This window comes from Myotis nattereri (assembly GCF_964212035.1).
Source record: "Myotis nattereri genome assembly, chromosome: 1".
Classification (NCBI taxonomy): Eukaryota; Metazoa; Chordata; class Mammalia; order Chiroptera; family Vespertilionidae; genus Myotis; species Myotis nattereri.
The window spans coordinates 184,714,624-184,738,729 of NC_138075.1; the positions used below are offsets into that span (position 1 = coordinate 184,714,624).

The window sequence follows — 24,106 nt, forward strand, 5'->3', positions numbered from 1 at the left end:
AAGAGCCACACTCAAGGGGCCAAAGAGCTGCATGTGGCTTGCGAGCCACAGTTTGCCGACCACTGGAGATTGTCTTTCTGCAATTTCCATTTTCACCAATGAAAATAATTCAAGCTTGCCTTCAACCCATGGCAGCTGAATTCTTCTGCTGAGCTAGGGGAGAGGACACTCCACTAGTTATTGTAAAGTCCTCTCTTAGTCACTGACATCCTCCTACTCCTCAAGCTTCAGAGTCACAGATGCCATCATCACTCCTCCAAGTTATTCACTAAATATCTATTTCTTACCTTCATAATTACAAATAAGCAAGGTGTCTTCCCAAATTACACCTCAAGGAATAAAATCTTACCACTTAGTACTACAACAAACCATTTTCAAACAACCAAATTTTCAAAGACAGGAAGTTCTTCCTTGCCTGAATGCACAATATGTAGATACTAGAGGCCTGGTGCAGGTACTTCTGAACCTGTGGGGTCCCTCAGGCTGGCCAGCAGGGATTGGCCAAGACTAGCTCTCTGACATCACCAGAGGGGTTCCAGATTGCGAAAGGGTGCAGGCCGGGCCAAGGGACCCTACTGATGTACAATCGGTGCCAGGGAAGGACCGCTGGAGGGCCCATCTTGCCCAGTCCTGATCAGCCAGACCCCAGTAGCAAGCTACCTACCGGTCAGAGCATCTGCCATCTGGTGGTCAGTGTGCATGATAGTAACTCATCAAACAGTCGGACACTTCACATATTAGGCTTTTATTATATAGGATTATCATTTAGCAAATAGTAAGTTAAAACGTAGTTAGTGGAATAAGCATCATGGTCAGTTTGAAAAATATTAAAGAAATCCATGCTACAAAATTATTAGACAACTTATTTTAAGAAAGTTTATTCTATTTTTTAATTTTCCCCAAAATATAACAACCAAAATGGATAAAACATGTTAACATGTTTATTGTCAAACACCTAAATTTTAAAGTGGACCTTTTGATCTAAGAAGAGCAAGTCTTAAAACTCAGAATGTTGACATACTGGAAACTTAGTAGCAAATTATTTACTATTAAATAGGAGCTCACAGGGCAGATTTCTCATATTCTCCAATGACATGAATTTGGTATTGAGTTATTAAGTTGAACCTTGTGCAATCATTGTCATTCAGCTTTTTTACCCTGCAAGAATGCATATGGTCCAGCCTAATTCCTGAAGTAATCCACTGTGAATCATTGCTTAGTTCAATGGCTCTGTCTATCTATCCTACCACACTAAGTCAGAACAGGAAGCAATTAACTGTCAACATCTGGTTTCAGCTTTAAATTGTGGCTCCACCTCTCAGAAGCCCAGTGATCCTCGGGTAAACTACTTAGTCTATGGTTGATCTGTGCTTTCATTTTAGCATCTGAAATATGGGAATAATAATGGAACTCAATTCAGAAAACTATTGTGAGAATTAAATAAGTTCATCTACACAAGGGCCCTAAAAATAGTGATTGGCACTAGACCATATGGTTCTTATCTATTTTAATATTAACTATTATCATTAATTTTTTAAAGAAAATCCCGAGGATAGTTACCTGAAATGCTTGTGATTATGCTGATTTTAGGCTAAGGCAGCTTGACTTGAAGCAACAAGTTTTGGACCCTGAATACAAAGAAATGACATATTTCAGGGAAGTATTAGAATCATTATTAGGATAAATGAACATTATACAGACATTGATGATTACAAAATAACTGTCCATGCTTCACACCCTTTAATACCAACTTAGTACTAGAATCTCTAGAAGGAAAATTACTGACACCCATTGTGCCCAAAGACATAAAAACATTACTGTCAAGTCATAGGAAAAAACAATAAATGACTCAGACATTTAAAGATAAACTCCCCCACTTTCCTGTGAAATCTTAATTGTAAAACTTAAGTTCAACCAAATTGCAGACCAGAACTTTTAAAGAAAATGCTTAATAAATTAAGGTTCTGGTTTAATGATGTCTCTACCAAAAGATTTCAGAACTTCTGAATATTCCTATTTGAATTCATAAATGGCCCAAGTTTGTAAACAGAACAAACACTACAAACATTTAACAATATGCTTCAGTGCAGCAGGAGGGGAAAAACACAAGAGCTAATTTAGGTCATTTTTTCAGACAATGTATGTAGAATAAGATTCCTGGGCCCCAGGTACAGGGTGTCCTTCAGATACAGAGACCACTGAGCCCCAGCCTGAGCAAGCAACAAAGGACACTGTATATTAAAATGAATGTGACTCCAGCACCTCCTCTGCAAAGCAGGCTTCTTTGTCAGCAGCTGCGCAGCACTTCTGGAAGAAAGCTGAGAAGTTCCCCATAACAGTTTTCAGTTGTTCCCTAGTTGCTTTGGGCTTGTGTTTCAACAGCTCTGCAAGTGCACTGCATTTAAATGAACCAAAACAAAACACGGAAGAGGTTACTCACAAGAAAAATGGAGATGCTTCTGCATACTTCTCCAGTCTGCAGTCTCTGACTTTCTACTAACAATAAAAAGCCACACGACTGAAAAGTCAAAATGGTTCCATATAAAAAATATTCCCAATGAATTTCTAAAACATTAAAAAATTTTCAAGATGTAAGAAATGCTTTCAATTCGTATTAATATTTCTCATATGGTGTATTCACTGCAATCTGAAAACTCTAAATATTTACTGTCATTGGTGGGAGTCCAATGGGAATGGGAAGAAGGAAAGCCACTGCCTAAGTCAGTCAGAGCATTTCCATTCCGTACAACAGCTCCTATTCCAGTAAACAGCACCTCACCAGATGGGCTGGCTTCATTGCGCTGTTGTTTGAGATCATAATTCTTGGAGCCAGGCAAGTCTCTGATCCTGAGGCCCAGGCTTACCACTACAAAATTCAATATTCTCATTTCCATAGGAGGAGGAGAAAAAAATTTACCTTCTTGGGGTTGGTGGAAGGTTCAAATAAAATCATCAATGCAAATTGCTCAATAGTAATAGTGTCAATAAATCAATAAACTCTTCCCAGACATATTTTGGAAATTATATGTCATTACATTTAAAAAGTATTCAGTTTATAGCAATGTAAGAACTAAAATTGATCCTTAACAGCTTAATTACCTTGGACTCCATTTTAAAGTTTCTAATTCAAGAATCTATATATTTTGTCTTAGAAATTGGCCCATTCAAAATAAATATGCAGGAGCCATGGGAAATAAACTATCCAAACTCATGGACCTGGCGGTTCTCTTTCATTGACGTCTGCACAGATAAAAGTGCTAGAGAGTCGTGTGAGCACAATAAGTTTTGCAATATTCCAATTAAGTCTATGGCCATGATCAGAACCCACCAGACAGGACAGCAACTTTATGTTGCCTATCTAACCCCTTGTGACAGCCTCAGAGAGTCTAGTCTCAGAACTCTCATTTCTAGATGTTTTTCATCCAAATTCCTTTCACAAAAGTTACATCTCAGAGGTTTGCCTTGCCTGCAGGTTGCCATAGCACAGAAAAACAACTTAAAATCATTTATGTCTAGACATATATTCTTCTAAGACTTCTATTAAGTTATTTACTATCTGCACAAATGAATCAGTTAATTGTTCAGCTTTTTCAATTGAACCTGGATAAGATATTATTCTACTGCAGTCTTTATTTACATGACTATTCTTGCCTGGCCAGTGTAGTGCAGTGGTTGAGTGGCAACCAATGAACCAGGAGCTCAGTATTAGAATTCCTGATCAGGGCACATGCCTGGGTTGTGGGCTCAATCCTCAGTAGAGAGCATGCAGGAGGCAGCCATTCGGTGATTCCCTCTTATCATTCATGCTTTACCTCACTCTCCCTCTCCCTTCCTCTCTCTGAAATAAATTTTTAAAAATAAGATTATTCTAAATGATTGCTAGGCCAAATTATAATATAGTTTTGTTGTACTTTTCTTTCTTTCTTTTTTTCTTTTTTGCTAAGAAAACAAAAATCTATCCATTTTAATTTTTACACTTTTATCACTTTCAAAAGGCCAATACTTACATATTAAGGAATTTAATCACTTTTCTAAGGAATTTAATCAATACTTCATAAGAAGTCACCCATTCAATGGACAGTTCTCACTATCAAGATTACAAACATATGCAGGAATGAAATGCTCCTCACGTTTGTTTCTTGACTTGTTGCTCAAGCTCGGGAAGTGTGCATACATCTGCATGGAAGGTGAATGTTTCAGCACTAAATTCTTTGGGAGCGTAGGTTTCATCAACCTCCAGAGCATAAAAGCATGATGATCTGTTCACCAATGACCCTGTGCAGCATTTGGTAACTCTGTCGCTCACTGGTGACTTTTCATGTGCCACACACAAACTGTTCAGGACCTTGAACAGCTGACAAACAGAGAATAGAGCAGAAATTCAAAAGAAGCATAATGAAAAGTTTTCTTGAACTCTACTTTCCAATGGACCAAAAAAAGTGTTGTGTTTTAATTACCAATGCTGAATGCAAGGTTGACTTGAGGGAGTGATTTACTTACTTCAAGTATTAAGGGACATTTATAAGTCTTTTCTCTTTTAGATATGCCTACATTTTCAGAATAATCCATTTGAGAAAATAACTTATTAAAATAATTTGAGGTGACTCCTAGGTATGTATTGGATTGGGGAGAAAGCAGTCATATACTGATACATTCAGGGAAAGTCACCCCAAAAAGTAAATATATTTTCATGCCAGGATGAAACATTAAAAATTCATGGAATTTTTTTCAGAATAATTTATCATCTTTAGAATCTTATCTAAATCCTGATTCTGATAGTCAGGATAATGTGGACATCCAAGTCCTGGCTAACCCTAACACACACACACACACACACACACACACACCACATATACACACACACACACCACATACACACACACACACACACACAACACACACACACAATTAGTTCACTCTTGCTTCTGAAAGTTAATTTTGTAAATATTTCAAGGCCAAATTTCATCACTATTGACTTATTATATTTTAAAGGACTCACATGGTCATCAGAACAAGCTGTTCTTTGTGATTCGGGGAGCTTGCAACACTCGCTGCCCGCTCTTGCAAGTTTTCTTGAGAAATCCACAAGAGTTGGAGTTGACACTTGGGGTACTTTCTTGGTGTAATGAACTAAGACTCTGTAACAAAAGAGTCCATGAGTTCTCAGCCAGGCAAGAAACTACTTTTTCTAGCATAGTAGGTGAAGCAGAGAACACCTAGACAAAATTAATTACAATAATTTTCCATTCATGAAGTTATCTCCACCATGAGGTAAAGTTGGGAGACCTTGTCTTAAGCAACAAGGTAAGCCTAATTTTGAATTCCACGTGTGCTGTATAATCTTAGGAAAGTGATTTAGCTTACTATAACTCAGTGTAATTCATGTATTTATTAATTGCTTCTTTCTTTCAATAAAACCTACTTAGAGCTTAATATACAGGGTGGAATGAAGTAGAATTACAGTTGTTCATCTGGAAAAACACATGCGGGTTAGGATTATTACCACAGATTTATTAACTATGCTTAGCTTACTCACAACTGTAGACCTACTCTTGTCCACCCCTGTGTAGCAGCACTGTGCTAAATTAGAAAGATATGAATGAGTTTTCTGGCCTATACAATGGGAGGATCTGTACCTGACCCAATAGGAATGGTGCAGAGATTAAATTAAAAAAGACAAAGTATGCCATCAACCTGGCACAAAGTGACAATCCTTTATTAGGAATTCCAACCACCATTTTAAGGCAATATATGGCTGTAATCTACTCAAGGGAAGAGACTTGTTAATTATTGCTATCCCTTCCACCCACAGTTAAAAGAGTGCTGACATGACTAAGTTGAACAGTAAATATCTACCTAATGGTGTGTCCCTCCTTTGACTTTACCTCTATCTGTAAGGCTCTATTAGATCAGGATATTAGTCTATCAACTCATATATTACAGTACTTCCTGAGCCACTGCTACTCAAGACAAACCGTTTCTTATTCTGGAAAGCATTGCTGTCTTTTGTTTGTTCATAAACTATTCCTTAACACTCACAGAGCATCCACAGTTCCTATATTCCAAGGAAAAGATTTTGTATTTTCCTTCCCAGTCTCAAGAGGATAATTTTTAGAACTTCATTCAAATATAGGTCTCTTCAACCCATCAACTATTTCATCTCCCATTATCCAGTCTTTCTTGTCAAAGAAGAATTAGAAATATATACTATATTTTAATGACTGAAAGTTGTATGACAGGGAGTATCTATAATAATAAAAGCATAATATACTAATTAGACCTGACGTCCTTCCAGATGTCTTTCTGGATGAAGCTGGGGTTGCGAGGGAAACATGGGTCCCAAGTGCCTGCCAGCAACCAGAGGATAGCCTGGAACTGGGGTGCCAGAGGGAAGCCAGTGCCGACAGAGGGGGGAAGGAAGGCCTACTCTAGCATGAATTTCATGCATCGGGCCTCTAGTATATACATTATGTCTTTAAAAATTACAAATTGAATAGGAAAAAAATTAGTCAAAAACAAAAATACATACACATTTTGGAAGCCATACTCTCCAAGGTTTCCTAAAACTTCACAGGTTTTTTCTACTATTTCATGTGGCTCCTTCACAAGAGGCTGAAATTCATCAAGCTAAAAGATAAAAGAATTGTGTTTACAGGATTCCACCGGAGGGCCAGATGCAGGTTTCTTCCTTTCTGCTCAAAGTCATATAAATAAATCTTTGATGCAAATCTTCTCAGGTACCTCAAAACTGCATAGCATAACGTAGTGAGTAAGAATATTCACGCTCTGCAGGCTCTGGTATTTGCTCATTTTCTTGTTGTGGAACTTTACTTCTGATTACCAAGTTTTAGAAACCTCACTTCTAAGATAGGGATGAAGATGGTACTCAACTCAAAGAATTGCTCCGTAAAAACCACCTGAGCTAATGAAATGATAAGCTTAAAACAGTGGTTGGCGCACAGTCAATGCTCAAGAAATTATAGCTGTGATTATAAGCATTATTTTTATTATAAAGCCAACTCTCCAGCTGGATTCTGAGCTCTCTGAAGTAAGAGATTTCACCTTCAGTCATGGATTCAGCATGGTGCCTAGCATACAGCAGGTTCTTAGTAGAGGAAAAAATGACTTCCCTCTAAATCTAAACTTTGGAAACCACTACATTTGTTAAAGGTGCTAAATATGCTAAGCCTGCTAAAATCCCATCTGAGCATAGCGAAATATGCTAAAAATCCTCAAGAACAGATTCCCTCACCTTACATAATTTCTTATATATCCATTTCTAAACCTTATCAAAAAATTTTTAAATTTTTTTAAATAAATAGATTTCACAACCTCCCTTAATATCGTAACTCTTGATACTTCATAAACCTTGAAACCAGGTAAACTCTCTTCATATTTAAATTACATCTCTTTTCATTAACATTTACATTCACCTTATCTTATTTTACTCTCAGGACCTGGAGAGAGTAGAAAGATATGGTCAAGATTTTGAAATTAGAGCTTGCTGCATTCGAATCATTTTCTCTTGACTTATCTAGGTTTTATTTACCATTCTATTGAAGTCATTCTTCCTAAAATGTCGAAGAGCACAAAATTGAAATTATCTCAAGAGAATGGCTCAATTGCATTATAGAAAATTTTGCATTCTGGCATTATTTTTCTCTCTTTTTATTGAAATCACCAAAGAGCTGCATTTCATTCTTCCTTTGAGAAACCTACCACTTTGGAATAGCATGCCTGAGCATCATCGGTGGCACAGAACTTCTCCAGTGTAGCTTCATACCTCTTGGCAAGTCTCAGTAGCAATGAAACAGGGTAGTCAGGATGCCTTCTTGAGTACTCATACAAAAACCTAATTAAGATGAAAATAAAATAGACTTCATTAAACAAAGAAGCAAGAAAATCACCTAACTAACCACAAGCATGACTCATACTCCATAGGTCTCAATTTGACTAAACCCATGCAATAAAGGGTGGTGGCCAAGGGCTAGGGGTTCAGGGTAAAGCTACCTTCATTCAAATCCTCGTTCTAACACTTATTTTACTATATCACCTTAGGCAACTGATGAACACTATCAGAGTCTTAGTTTCCTCCTCTTTAGAATGGATGTAATAATAGAATCTAACTTATAAGGTGGATTTTGAGGAACACATGCCATAATTTGTGCATAACACACACTGGCACATATTAAATGTTTGATAAATAACACCTATTATTATGTATCTCTTGTTTGATTTGAACTATATCTCAAAAAGCTTCTCATAGATATAGATGATTGATATAGATAGATAGATAGATAGATAGATAGATAGATAGATAGATACATAGATAGATGATAGATAGATAGATGATAGATAGATAGATAGATAGATAGATAGATAGATAGATAGATAGATGATAGATAGATAGATAGATATTCTTACATTTTTATGTTCCTCTCTGTATGCTTGAAATCTGGAAGGATACATAATTTTATGAAATATTATTTAGTGCACAGAATTTTATCCAAAATTGAAATTCAAAGTTTATCACCACTTACTAACTATATATAATTATTTATTTTATCTTGTTTTTAATCCTCACCAGAGGTAACCTTTTCAATTGATTTTAGAGAGAGAGAAACATTGATGTGAGAGAGCCACATCAATTGGTAGCCTCCCCCATACACCCCAAGCAGGGCAAGGAACCTGCAACCCAGCTACGTGCCCCTGACCAGAATGCATATCCAAGACACGTTGGTTCTCCAGCGGACACTCTAACCAGGTCTGAGCCATGCATGTAAGCCAGGGCTATTTCTTTTATCTTTTAACTAAATGCTGCCTTGTCATGCTATGGAACTTCTTATCTTTACAAACAAATATAGGGCACCTGGTAGCAGACTCCATACTTCTCTTTATACTTCTATGCCGCTGTCAGACAGATACAGAGGGAGATACAGAGATATAAAGATGTATGACTTATATACACTCATGTCATGGTACATTCAAGAAATAGTATTTGAATAAATACTTGAATGATATGTATATAATTCATGTATATACGTAATGTTTTTAGAGATGTTCCCAGAAATATTCCTAGGGAGCAAGGAATGAGGAGGGAGGGATGATAGAAAAGCCTAATTAAAACTTTGTATTCTCTTCTCTATTGATTTAGCTTTTGCCATGACTGGTATTGTTTTATGACTATTTTTTAAAATTATTAACTTTTCCCAAAAATGTTAAAGGCTCAGAAAGAGAAGGATGAATAAGCATTGCAGGCAACAACTGTAACACCTCCAAAGGAAAAGCTATAAGTGTTTTCTAACTCCTCAGACTATATCAATGCTACGAAAGGATAATTCTTCATACACTTACTTGCCCAGGAAGTCATCTTTTGCCTCCATATAGTTTTTGCAAACGTCTTTATTTTCAACAAAAGCAGCAGTTACTGAGGCCAGGTTAGCAGCTACGTTAGCAGCTGAATTGTCACCTGCCTTCTCAGCAAGACAGTGAGATTTTTCCAACACAGGCTTATTACAGCATTCCTTCAATTTAGTAGAGATTGATGCTTGATTTTCACACATATAGTTTGTAAGATCTGCCTGTAAGTTAATTGATGGAAGTTATTCAAAATGAATTGACATCGTTATAGCTTTTCTCCAAATTTTTATTATTTTGGCAGAACATGTCCACTGTATTCTAAGACCATATACATACCAACCTGCTTTCTAAGAACATTTTCAATCAATGCTCCTAAATCTGTAGATTCAGACAGCACTACTAAAATATTTCCACTTGATTAAAAATGAGTCAGTAACAGTTACTTATTAATTTTATATTTCCTCTGTCAAGGCACTTAAGTTTTGAAATTGAAGTCCAGTGTTAGGAGGCTGGGTGAAAAAGATGAAGAGATTAAGAAGTACAAATCTGTAGTTACAGAATAATCATGGAGATGTAAACTGCAGCACAGGGAATATAGTCAATAGTATCCTAATGACTGTGTGTGGGAAATATCAGGGGTCCACTCTGTACTATAAAGCACATGATGTACTAATTACCTATGCTGTACATCTGAAAGCAACACAGAATAATACTAAATGTAAACAGTAATTGAAAAATAAAGCACATATATATAGAACCTAGTATTGTTTTTCCAAATATTCCCTGACATTAAGTGCAGGCATTGTGTAACCAAATGACTAAATACAGTGCAAGGGATTTTTTGAAAAATTAGTCAAGAGCGTAGTCACAGGCCCTACTTACACACGTAAAATATCTGCCTTAAATTTTCCATAAAGTGTTCCGAGAGATTAGGATTCTGGTAATTGGTTATATATTTACATTGGGGGGGGGAGATATATTATGCTAAATATTTGTGTATTAAGGGAGGATATATAGAAAAAAATTACATACTTTCCAACAATGTCTTCAGGTACCAGGTCTTCTCCAACTCTACCCATGTTCCCAAAGAAATCTACCTTTGCAGCTGTCCTACTTCAGTTTGAACCTTTGTTCTCAGGTACAATATGACTGAAAGGGATTACAAATTAGTGAATGTATGTATCAGATCATTTTGTGACTGGGATAGCCAAGTTTACAAAAAATAAATACATACATACATACATACATACATACATACATACCATGCCACAAGGCAGGGAAAGAATTGAGTATATTAGACATAGAAGAAATTTCAATTCACTGTCCGCTGTCACCAATTATACTAAATAGATTCATTGTACCCACTGAGCATGTTACCAAAGCAAAGACACCAAAGAGAATACTGAGCATTCCTTACCCAGTCATCTGCACATTCAAGCATGTCACTTTGGCAGCATTCCTTGTGGACTTTGGAAAAATCTGTTGCCAATTTGGAAACCATCATGAAGTCAGCATTAGGAAATCTCTTGCTCAGGTCAGATACGAACCTAAAAGGAAAATTCCCCATCACAATTTATTAACATGTAATATTTTACGTGAAAGCACTACAAAAACACTACTTATAACAAGTAAATTGAGGACAAAATAAAATATGTAAATAATTTGTAAAATTCATTAGTTCATATTTTAGTGCTAGTTCTAAACCAAGTTATTTTAGGGCAAAATATTTGCTCAGGGCAGAATTATCTATTCAAGGTGTGTGTGGTGGGTAGAAAGAAGTCAGCAATTCATAAAATTAGAAATCATAGAGGATTCTGAAAGAGGGGACATCTGAGCAGCATCAGGTTTGGATTCCATATCTGACTTCCAGATATGATTTTACTGCTCATTAGCAGTGCGATCCTCGGATAGTTACTTAGAATCTCTGAGCTTCAGTCTTGGAGAGACACATCGCGTGCTGCATCAAAGGACTGTGGTGAGAATTAAATTAGATGATGCATAGGAAAGCACTTTATAAACTGGAAAGGCCAAACTCCAGTTATTTTTTTTATCTAATTAAAAGTCTTCCTCCTGAGTTCCAAAGGACGCTGAGAAAACAACTTTCATAACTTTTTAAGATTATAGAGTTTAACATATTTATACCCAGAAATTTATCCAGCACAGACTCAAGCCTGATCACAGATGTGAAAGGCTAATATGCACAGGCTTTCACAAACCATTTCAGACTTGCCTACATCTGATAAATGATACTTCTTCCCCCAAACCAGTCACAGCCTGTTTACATGTGCGTTGTTTCACATTGGGATGGTTTTTTTAACTTATTTGCTTGATTTTGTTGAGCAAATAGTAGAAGTGACAGGCAAAGATAGTTCAAATGATAGTTTCTGGAGACCTTGATAAATGTCTATTTCCTTTCATTTTATCCTCTGTTTGTGATGATTAAACACAACTAATTTGTCTAATTAATTGTTGACTAACAAGTGAGGGATTGGGGACAAGGGTGAGATTTATTGGCTCAGATGCTGAAGGATGGATTCTCCGAGAACCAGCTAAATTATATAAAAATAGAGGCCCAGGCAACAAGAGATTAAGAACAGAGCAGGAGCCATGAAAAAATGAGAAGTGATCTTGATGGCTGAATTTAATTAGCAGAACAAAAAGTAAGCAGTTTCTGATGATTGCAGGGGGCAATAAAATAAATGACCCTGACTACAACTGTATAAAAATCATGGACCAATTGAATATGATCCCTAATCTTTACAAATAAATGGGACTTCAAATACCTGGTCTTGAATGATAAAAAAAGATACCCTCAAAATTTTTGAGTACCTTGAGAAAATATGATTAAAAATGATGAGAAATTGTCATTTATGCTCTGATTTTTCACTTGTGTTAAATTTGTATATTGTAGACAAGCAAAAAGACTTATGTAAAAACACTGTGTAAAAATGTGCAATTTTTTCAACTGAACCATTATTCTTTACATCATTATAAAGTACAAATCTACTTTCAAAATACCATTTTTGCAAAGCACTTTCTCCGCTATTTTGGAGCATGGAACACTTGACTTCCTCTCTGTAAGCTGCACGCAGTACTTCTTTTTGCAAGGCATCCAACTGAAAAAGAAATAATTTTGAAAAAAAATTTTTAATTTCACATGAATAAAAAGAAAAAAAGAGAGGAAAAGCTCATGGACATGGTGATTAAGAGAAGTAAGAAGATGGGGGGAGAGGGAGGAGGGTACAGGAGGATAAATGGTGATGGGGAAAATAAAATAGAAAAATAATTCTACATGAAACACCCCTTCATAAGTTCAGATGAGACTATGAAAAATTAAATTTTAAAGACATACTGTACACCTAAAGTCCCAAATACTCAATGTTGGAAAATAATTATTTTGCTATGTCGTTAGAGGAAAAATCAGTTTGGTCATAGTGAAAGCCCATCTGTGGTCGGCAAACTGCGGCTCGCGAGCTACATGCGGCTCCTTGGCCCCTTGAGTGTGGCTCTTCCACAAAATACCATGTGCAGGCACACACGTACAGTGCAATTGAAACTTCGTGGCCCATGCGCAAAGTCGGTATTTTGTGGAAGAGCCACACTCAAGGGGCCAAAGAGCCACATGCGGCTCGCGAGCCACAGTTTGCCGACCACTGCCCTCGATAATGAACACCCAGCATGGGGCATTGCCAGGGAAAAGGGAACAGAAGGGAAAATACACTAATATCCCAGGGAATAAAATTTTACTGATTTTTTTATTTTGCATAAATTCATTTAAATCCCTCCTTCACCAACTCTCACATCAATAAACTCCCTAGTAGCCTGGCCAATTCCGCTTAGTGGTTGAGCATCCACCTAGAACCAGGACATCAGTTTTCGATTCCTGGCCAGGGCACATGCCCCCGTTTTGAGATTGATCCCCAGGAAGGGGCATGTAGAAGGCAGCCGATCAATAATTCTCACTCATCTCTCCATCTACCTTCCCCTCTGAAGTTGATAAAAATATATTAAAAAATAAATACCTTAAAAAAATAAATAAATACCTTATAAAACATGATGAGTGCATAATAAATATTTATAGAATGAATGACTAACCCCAGACTTCTAGAAGCAGTGAAATACTCCACTTTGAATTTCGTCCCCAATATGAAAGGTTCAAAAATGATAAACAAAAGCTATTGCTCTTTGCTGTGCAATTTAACTAACGAGTTTCTGTATTTCACTATAAAATAAAAGGGGTATTTAGACACATCCACAGTGGTTCCCTCTATCAGATCCAAGGAGGAATAAGACTGTTAGAGGCCTTCAAAGAGGGTGAAGAATCTTTGGTGTGGGTAAGAGTAAGGAAGGCTTTTTTGAAGGTAAAGAAGTTTATATCAGAGACTTAGATGCTCTACAAAAGCTGCACCAAATCTGAGGTTTGAGTCTGAACTGGCTCTTCTGTTCTTCTGCTGGGCATACCTTTGGGACCAGCCTGGCATCTGCACCAGCACCTTGGCAGCATTCTGTCAAAGTTTCTTTATATTCCTGAGTATAGTACAGGAGCGCTGGGCCATAAAAGTAAGGATGTCTCCTGGCAATTTCATGTATGAACCTAAATTTTTAAAAAGGACAGGCAGTCACTTTTCTGTAGCAGACAGGATTACAGGAACACTTATTATCAACATTTTCTCTAGGAACTCCAAAATCTAAAGACATCTGACTTACTAATTAAACTCAATTTGACCTTGCATTTGTCATTTTTTATGTCATTGAAAAATCTAAACTTATATACCTATATAAAGTGTATACACACATATAAAATAGTTAAGTATTGGTGATATAAGGTTATTGACTAAAATGAAGTTAATTCTGGCAATAGCAAAATATATATCTTCATAATATTTTAATACTTGTCAATGTTTTTCATGTAGATCATATCTGTTCTCATGGATTCCAACAGATCATTGATCAAATGTTTTATTGTGTAACATTTTATATCATTAAATAATATTTCTTTCTATTTGTCATTAGAACAAAAGCTTTGAAGTTTTTATATTGGAAATATTTTGTGGTAGTAATTTTTATCATTGAGTCTTAACCTATTTCATAATTTTTAAATTTGAAGCGTAAGTTACTTAAGTTCCCAAAACCTTCTGTTCGAATTGATGAAAGGCAGTGCATGTTGCACTGGGGTCTATTGCCCCCAGTGGAGGGATGTCCAGATCATCATCTTTGTGTTTCAAGAAGCATTGATTTCTCTCAGGTTCTTGTTTTGCGCAGCACTCAGCCAGGTCGCCAAGAGATTCAACTGAGCACAATTTCTCTCCCACAAGGGTGTGCTAAATGGCAGACAGAAGGTTTCAGTTTAGAGGGTGGTATTGTATAGTTTGTATAACCCAAAAAACAGTATTAAAAATGTAATGTACCAGTAAACCTTGCTGAGGAAGTCATATAGAAATCTACTTTTTCTCAGGGTTAGTTTCCCTTAATTTGATCATCTATGTTTCTTTTTAATTTGTGTTTGTTTATTGTTAATCCTCACTTGGGGATATTTTTTCCATTGCTTTTCAGAGAGAGTGGAGGGGAGGGAGGAGGAGGGCAAGCGAGAGAGAGAAACATCCATGTGAGAGAGACACAGCAATTGGTTGCCTCTCACACAAGCCCCAGGTGGGGCCAGGGATTGATATGTGCTCTTTTTTTGTGTTTGGTTTTTAATCCTCATCTGAGGATATTTTTCCATTGATTTTTAGAGAGAATGGAAGAGAGAGGGAAAGACAGAGAGAAAAATGAATGTGAGAGGAACACCAGGGAGTGTGGTCGGGGAGGAACCCTCAACCAAGGTAAGTGCCCTTGAGCAGAATTGAAACTGGGACCCTTGAGTTCTCGGGCCAACATTCTATCTGCTGAGCCAAACAGGGTAGGGGCCAGATATGTGCTTTTGAACAGGAATCAAACCTGAGACTCTTCAGGTGCACAGTCCAATGCTCTAACCACTAAACCACTGGCTAGGCCTATCTTTAATTTTTAAGAAGTAACTGTCACACGAATAAGACAGTAGTGCAGCATGCCAGCCAATGGCTTTAAAGAATGAGTGTTAATCCAATTTTCACCCGAGGCTAAAGACTAGAAGCAATCATAATAAAAATCAAGGGAAAATACTCCTCTAAGAAGCAGATGAATTCACATCAGAGAGGAAAGTGTTGGGATAGTTTCTTATTTGACCTACTCCCTTTTGATAGGTCCAACTTTTCTGCAGATACTGTTTTAAAACTGAGAAATACTACAATTCACTATATATTAATTGTTATTGCATTAAAATATAAATCTTTTTTATTTCAGAAACTGTTGTCTCAAAACCATTGCATTAAAGGAATTATTTCCATCCCCATTCACTTTTATTATGAAAATACTTGTAATACCAAGGAAAATATACTGCTTAAGACAGAATTTATTGATTTTCAAAAATATATATTTATTATTCACATTTAGAGTCAAAATATTGTATGAATTTAAAGTACTGATTCTGACTTCAGGGGTAGACATATATATAGAGAAATAAGAGGAGGAATAGCTTCAGTGATAAATGAAAAAAGGACTTTACGCCCTGGCTGGTATGGGTCAGTGGTCAGAGCATCAGACTGTGCACCCAAGGATTGATGGTTAGATTCCCAGTCAAGGGTGCATACCTGGGTTTCAGGTTTAATCCCTGGACAGGGGGAGGTGGGGGAGGGAGGCCATGCTGGAGACAGCCAATTTATGTACCTCTCTCACATCGATGTTTTTCTCTCTCTCTCTCTCCCTCCTGCCTTCCTTTCCACTCTCTAGAAAAAAATCCTCAGGAGAGGATTAACAACAACAAAAACCTATCTGGAAACACCAAAAGCTCAAAATCCTTTAAAACATTAATGCCTTCAGATTTGATTTGATATAAAAGTATGAATATCCTTAAAAGGGGGAATATATCGCTGTACTATTATTATATCCAGCTAACAAAATTAGCGTAAAAATCACCCAAGTGCTTTCTGAAAATTAAAAACCATGCTATTAGTATTAGCCTCTATGAAAACAACTCAAACTTCAGATTTAAAACAAAGAGACTTTCACAAATGACAAATTCATTGTGTGTGGTCTCAATAAAGAAATGCCTGAAAACTGTGGACATAGCTAGAATGTCTCTATCACAGAAGGTACAATGGTTCTACCCATTTGTGAGTGTTTCTCTCAAATATAATCATTTAAGTAATAACTAAGAAAGCCAAAATAGGTTCTTTTCCCTTTGAAATGCTCAGGATTACTTAAAATAAAAAGTAATAATATTGAAAATCACAGTGTACTTACAAGTGACTTGCCACAATTTTCAGCTAACTCATTAAGAGCACATACATCTGCCAGGTCTGTTAGTTCATTTGCTAATTTTACAATCGCATCTAGGGGACTGCGGAGAAACTGAGAAAAGTCAACCAGCAACCTGAAACATGGGACATAGGAAAACGTAGTATAATAAACTTTAATATAAAGTCAGTTGCTATGCTAGAGAACAAATTGTTATCAGTATATATCCCATAGTATTTTATGCATCTCACTATTATCCTGAAAAACTATTCACATCAGCAATTATCTGAGGCCTAACCAGGGATAGGTGGTTTTCCAAACAAAAAGGATATGCACTTCCACCATGTTTGCATATCTATGTGAGTAGATGAACACATACAGAGTAAGAAAGCAACATGCATGCTAAATAGATCTAACTGTTAAGATGAGGGTGTTACATAGACCCTTGGACTATTTAAAACAAACACACAACACACATCTCCTTTGATCAGGATATAGAATAAAACTGATCTTTAAAAAATAAACTATTTTTTAATTCTTACTGGATTAAAAAAAAAATTAAAATGCTCTGGAGAAACCAGAGATCTATTTGCTAGGTAAAGGAATCTGAGTGTGTGCTGGGAAAGGAACCATAATAAGATTTTCCTTCCATCAAGCTTAGGTAAGAGTTCCAGAGCTACTACACTTCCCCATACAGTAGCCATCAGCCACATGTGACTATATAGTTAAATTAATTAAAATTAGATACAATATACAATTTAAACTTTTGATCCTCAGTTGTGCGTTCAGTGTTTAAAGTACTCAGCCTGGCTGGTGTTGCTCAGTGGTTGAGCATCAAACTATGAACCAGGAGTTCACAATTCAATTCCAGGTCAGGGCACACGCCCTGATTGCAAGCTCAATCCTCAGGAGGCAGCTGATCAAGGATTCTCTCTCATCATTGATTTCTCCCCCCCCCCCCCCGCTTTTCTCTCAGAAATCAGTAAAAATATATAGTTTTTAAAAGTACTCAACAACTATGTGTGGCCAGTGGCTACCATATTGGCCAGCATTGATATGGAATGGTCTCATCAATGTAGAAAATTCTATTAGACAATACTGTTCTTGGGTCTGGACTCTAAAGACAGGGGAAGATAAGAACTTCAGAATAATAGCATGTTGTTAGAAACATTAAATTTGACTCTTCAATATTTTAACTTACAGGCCTTTGAAAAGTTCTTTTCCCAAATCCTTATATCGATGAGCAAGCTCACTTGTAGCTGGCAGGGGAGAAAGAAGATTTGTTTAAATTTGGAAGAAAACAACTGGTTATATTACATTTATGTTTCTCTCCATTTCACTAGGTATTCACTTGCTCCAAATATTGGGCTCTGATTCTTTCAAAATATTTTAGGATGATGGTGAACTATTTCTTCTGCTTTTAAACAAAAGCAATATTGAATCACCAGAGATACTATTTGAAAAAAGTCATTACAATTATTAAATGTCTTTAGATTTATATTCAAACTTCAATAAGACCTAAAAAGTATCTACTAAAGCTCTTAATATCTATTAACAGCTACTGAGAGAACAGTATGAAAAATCTACACTAATAAAATACTAAGATGCTAATTGACTGTACCTTCACTACACCCACCAGCCAATCAGAGGAGTATGCAAATTGACCCAATAAAGGTAGCCGTTAAATTTGCATACTGCAGGTGGGGCGGGCAGTGCCGGACGCCCCGCCAGATCCAGGTCACAGATCAGAACCGTGGAGGCGGAGCCAGCGATCACCCCTGGACAGAAGCCTGAGGCCTGGGTAGGCAATTAGAGCAGGCTGGGGGTCCCCTGTCCAGGCCTAATGCCCTAGCCATAGGCCTAAGGCCTGGGCAGGGACGGTTCCTGTGATCAGAGCAGGCTGGGGGTCCCCTACCCAAACAGAGGCCTGAGGCCTAGGTAGGCAATCAGAGCGGGCTGGGGGTCCCCTGCCCAGGCCTAACACCCTGCCAGAAGCCTGAGGCCTGGGTAGGGGCGGAGCCTACAATCAGAGTGGGCTGGAGATCCCCTTCTTAGGCCTGAGCAGGCGATCAGAGCAGACTGGGGGTCCCCTGCCCAGGCCTAACACTCCTCTGGCCTGGGAAGGGGCAGAGCCTACTATAGGAGCAGTCTGGGGGTCCCCTGCCCAGGCCTAAAGCCCCAGCCAGAGGCCTGAGGCCTGAGGCCTGGGCAGGGCCAAAGCCAGGGATCTGTGTGAACTACAGAGGAAACACCTTTTCAGACCACTCATTGGCTAAGCTCCCTGTATTCCACTGGTAATATTCTTAGTAACTTGGGTAACAAGAATCCAAGAAGGTGATGTAGGGTTTATCCACCTCACTCCAGGAGAAAAAAACAAAGGTCCTCTGCTGGAGGGCTAAGAAATATCATATGCTGTCCTAGCTGGTTTGGCTCAGTAGATAATGCCTCGGCCTGCCTACCACAGGCTGGGTTCAATTCTGATCAAGGGCATGTACCTAGGTTGCAGGCTCTTCCCAGGCTGGGGCCCAGGTCAGTGCTCATGCAGGAGGCAACCAATCAAAGTGTTCCTCTCACTTTGATGTTTCTCTCTGTCTTTCCCTTTCTCTTCCACATTCTCTAAAAATCAATGGAAACATATCCTCAGGTGAGGATAAAAAAATAATAATAAAGAAATGTTATACCCTATGAAAGACACATCTTGAAAATGCCTAAAGAAAGTTGTCATTTTTTCATGGTGAAGGGACTGGAGTCTGTGTTGTTGAAAACACCTTGGTGGCTGCTGTGACTGGCAGTGGCTGCAGCAGCAGGGTGATGGAGCTGGTGCCTTCCCCTGATCAGCCTGGTTGCTTCCCACAAAAGGAGGCCAGACTGCGGCTTAGGCCCACTCTCCAAGGGGAGCAGGGAGTGGGCCTAAGCAGTCAGTAGGACATCCCCTGAGGGCTCCCAGTATGTGAGAGAGGGCAGGCTGGGCTGAGGGACCACCCCCCCAGTGCACGAATTTCATGCACCGGGCCCCTAGTATATCCTATATAATAAAAGCCTAATATGCTAAGTGTCTGGTCATCCAGTTGGCCATTCAACCAATCAAAACGTAATATGCTAATGATATGCTAAGGCTGCTCAACCGCTTGCTAAGACATGCAATGACCAACAGGGGAGCAGACTCTTCGACTGGTAGGTAGCTGGCTGCTGGGGTCTGGCCGATCGGGACTGAGCGAGATGGGCCCAACACGCCCTGGAGCACTCCCGGGGTCCCTCCCTGGCTGGCCAACCTCCCGCATCCCTCCCTGACCCCGATTGTGCACTGGTGGGGTCCCTCAGGCTGGCCTGCACTGTCTTGCAATCCCGACTGAGGGACCTCCCACCCTGAGTGCACGAATTTCGTGCACTGGGTCTCTAGTATATATATATATATAAATACAAATTCTATTTATAAGATTGACTAACACAGTCAAGTTTCAGTAGATAGGGTTTTGGCAATTTCGAGTTTTAAATTCTATCTTCCACTATATTCTGTGAAGTTTAAGTTGCTCTATCTCCCTTCATGTGCAAAAGGAAATTACAGTTACTAAATATTATCACCTTTTTTTTAAACTTAGAATGTTAGAATTATCCTATCTAATAAAGATGGAATTGACCATCACTTCTCAACAAAGATGGCAATGCCCACAGCCAATAAGGAGGGAATATGCAAATTGACACGGCAAAGATGGTGGCAGCTGGGCTGGGACACTTGCTTCATCGCCATGGTGATGACGTAGGTGTTCTGTCCCACCCCGGCCGCTCCGGGCCTCTGGGCATCACGCAAGGGTGGAAGGCAGCTCCAGACCAGAGAGAAGGCGGTGCTGGCAGCCAGGGCAAGGAAAGCCTATTCTTGCACAAATCTTCACGCACTGGGCCTCTAGTCTAATCTAATAAAAGAGAAACATGCAAATTGACTGCACCTCGGCTACACCCCAAGCCATGCCCACCATTCAATCAGAGTGAATATATGCAAATTAACCCAACCAAGATGGCAGCCAGAAGCCACAGAGATGGAGCAAGCGGGAGGCTTGATTGCCCCGGTGATGGAGAAAGCCAAGCTTTCCGCCTACCCTGACCAGCTGTGGCCTCCGTTCAAGGCACCAAAGTTTCAATTATAGAAGATAAATAAATCCCAAATACCTGCTTCTAGCCACCCTCCACTGGGAGCTTGGGTGGCTGGCGGCCGTGGCCAGCCTGCAAATAGCCATCAGCCCCTCACCCAGACTGGCCAGGCACCCCAGCGGGGACCCCTACCCTGAAGGGGCTGCGGCCAACCTGCAAACAGCCATCAGTCACTCACCCAGACTGGCCAGGCACCCCAGAAAGACCCCCCACCCTGAAGGGGGTGTGGCAGCTGGCAAACAGCCATTAGCCCCTCACCCAGGCTGGCCACACCCTCATGGGATGAGGGTCCCTGCTGGGGGGCTTGGCCAGGTTGCAAACAGCCATCAGAAACTCACCCAGGCTGACCACACCCTCATGGTGTGAGGGTCCCCACTGGAGGCCTTGGCCACCTGCAAAAAGCCATCAGCCCCTCACCCAAATTGGCCAGGCACCTCAGCAGGACCCCCCAACCTGAAGGGTGTGGCCAGCCTGAAAACGGCTCTCAGGCCCTCACCCAGGCAGGCCAGGCACCTCAGTGGTGACCACCACACTGAAAGGGCTATGGCTAGCCTCCAAACAGCCATTGCCCTTCACCCAGCCTGGCCAGGCACCCCAGGGGGGACCCATACTCTGAAGGAGCTGTGGCCAGGCTACAAACAGCCATCAGCACCTCACCCAGGCTGGCCAGGCACCCGAGTACTGCTCCAGGACACCCTGCAGGGCAAACCAGCCGGCCTCCACCCATGCTCCAGGCCTCTATTCTATATAATAAAAGGGTAATACACAAACTGATCCTAACATCAGAATGACTGGGAATGACTTGCCACTATAACACACACTGACCACCAGGGGGCAGATGCTCAATGCAGAAGCTGCCCCCTGGTGGTCACTCAGCTCCCACAGGGGGAGTTCTTCTCAGCCACGAGCCAGGCTGACAGCTGCTAGCATAGCGGTGGTGGTGGGAGCCTCTCCCTCCTCCTCAGTAGTGCTAAGGATGTCCGACTGCAGCTTAGACCTGCTCCCCACTGGCAAGCCCACATACCCCGAGGACTCCCGGGCTGCCAGAGGGATGTCTTTCTGCCAGCCTAGGCCCAATTCTCCGGGGAGTGGGCCTAAGCCAGCAGGTGGTCATCCCCTGAAGGATCCCAGGCTGCAAGAGGGCACAGTCTGGGCTGAGGAACACCCCCGAGTGCACAAATTTTTGTGCACTGGGCCTCTAAGTATTAAGTATTAAGATAACTCTAAGTATTAAGATAACTTTCAGAGGGGTCACAAATACAAAATATCAAAGTCCAGAAATTAATGCTAAAGGAAAACTTTCTTCTTTAAAGATGCAGGGTATACTGAAAATTTCTTTTACTAGAAAAATGAAATAAATTTGAACAATAAAATCATAGAATTCTTACGTGCATCTCGGCGAAACACACCCCTGGAGTAAGTAAGCGGAGTCAAGAAGAAAGAGAACACAAATAAATGTTACCCACTTCATCGTGCCAAAGGCTTGTGGGGTTGAAAAAAGAGAAAGGGCGGGATGAATGGAGAGACATTAGCACTAATATACTCTTTAACTAATCATTGTAGATTATTAACTAGACTTATCTTTGTATTTTCATTGTCCTCAACTGATTATAAAATTCATAGCTTTCTTGCCAACAGTTTGTTTTACTAAATTTCCTGCATATGTTTGCCATCTGGAACTGTTTTCTCCATGAGACTTTGTCAGTTCATTACAGTTATATAAAACATCTTATCCAATTTTACCTAAGCGTTAAAATGATCTGTACCTACCGGGTAGGGCAAAAGTAGGCTTACAGTTGTGAGTAGGAGTGTACTCTTGTATAATTACTTACTAGTGATTGCATTATTTTCCATACAATCACCTGCAAACCTACTTTTGTCCCTATAGGCATTATTCATTTCCATGTTATTTGTGTGTGATTTACCATTTGAACATTTTAGTTTTTAAATATTTGCAAAAATTTAGCCAAACCAATTACTTAGCATAGAAACAAGACTTACTAAAAGAGCTAAGCTCTGAACTATATAGATTACTAATTCCAAATATGCTTTTCACATGAATAATGGAGCTTGACTTGTCTTTCAGACCACTAAGGAATAGAAATAAAAGAATGTCTGCCTATGGAATTATTTCCATTGGAGAAAACTACTTTTAAAGCCCCAAAACTTAAATTAGAAAAGAAAAAAAGGAAACTATTCTAACTTCTTAAATAGAGAAAGTAATTTCCTTTTGGATAAATTATATTGGCTTCTCTTTACCTCCTGAGAAAGAAGAATAAGCACTTCTTTTTTTAAGTCAATTTCTAACGGTAGCCTTTTTTCAATATGAGTTTCCAAGGAAGACTTCATCAAACATGCAATTGTTATAACTGGATGTAGTGTATTTCTAATTTACAAAATTAGTCCTCTGTCAGGCACACATCTACTTTGTGCCTATTTTGCACTTAATAAATGAAAATATTAGTATCTGTTTCTCAATCTCCTTTTCACTGCAATATCATATTGTAACACAATAGTTAAAATAGAAAACAAAAAAAATCAAATTCATCATTTTTGAAGCTGAGAATTGATTTTCCTATATTTCATGAAGCTCTCATAACTCTGAAATACAAAAATATAATAATAGTCTAATAGCTACTCATGGTGTCAGATGGGTGTGAGATTTATCAGGATGCTAACTTATTAAGTTATGTAATGTCTATTCATTGGGGAGCACACCTGAAACTAATATAGTAATGTATGTCAACATTAATTGAAAATAAAAATGATAAAAGCAAACAGTGAAGAGTAAATCTCCTCCCATAGTACCCAGAGAAAACTATGGTTAAAAAATAAAATTCTTCACAATTCTTCGGAGACAATCCACACATTTACAATCTTCCGTATACCCACCCCCTTCCTCTCCCCCACACACAGGAGCTTAGGATACATAGTCTTCTCCTTGCTTTTTCACTTGTCCTGGAGATGGCCCTATATTAGCCTACTACAGGCCCAGTGCATGACATTCGTGCATTGGGAGTGTTCCCTCAGCCCGGCCTGTGCCCTCTTGCAGTACAGGACCCCTGAAGGGATGTCCACCTTCCAGATTAGGCCCACTCACCAGCTGTGAGCCCGCTTCTGGCTGAGCAGCCTTCCCATTGCGGGAGCGCACTGACCAACAGGGGGCAGCTCCTGCATTGAGTGTCTGCTCCCTGGTGGTCAGTGCATGTAATAGCAACCAATTGCTCCACTATTTGGTCAATTTGCATATTAGGGTTTTATTATATAGTACTAGAGACCCAGTGCA

At 39.2% G+C, this 24,106-nt stretch overlaps 1 protein-coding gene across 1 annotated transcript; it reads right to left on the minus strand.

Annotated features, from left to right (window-relative positions):
- Positions 1–1,586: 1,586 nt before the first annotated feature.
- LOC308529808 (albumin-like) lies at positions 1,587–22,291 on the minus strand (the record flags this gene model as incomplete). Its single annotated transcript, XM_081106147.1, is given in 16 exon segments — positions 1,587–1,628; positions 2,263–2,395; positions 4,131–4,354; positions 5,000–5,138; positions 6,530–6,627; positions 7,720–7,852; positions 9,355–9,581; positions 10,778–10,907; positions 12,379–12,476; positions 13,822–13,954; positions 14,253–14,359; positions 14,493–14,681; positions 16,681–16,810; positions 17,876–17,933; positions 22,209–22,239; positions 22,241–22,291. Coding segments are annotated over 16 exon segments (1,923 nt in total).
- Positions 22,292–24,106: the final 1,815 nt, after the last annotated feature.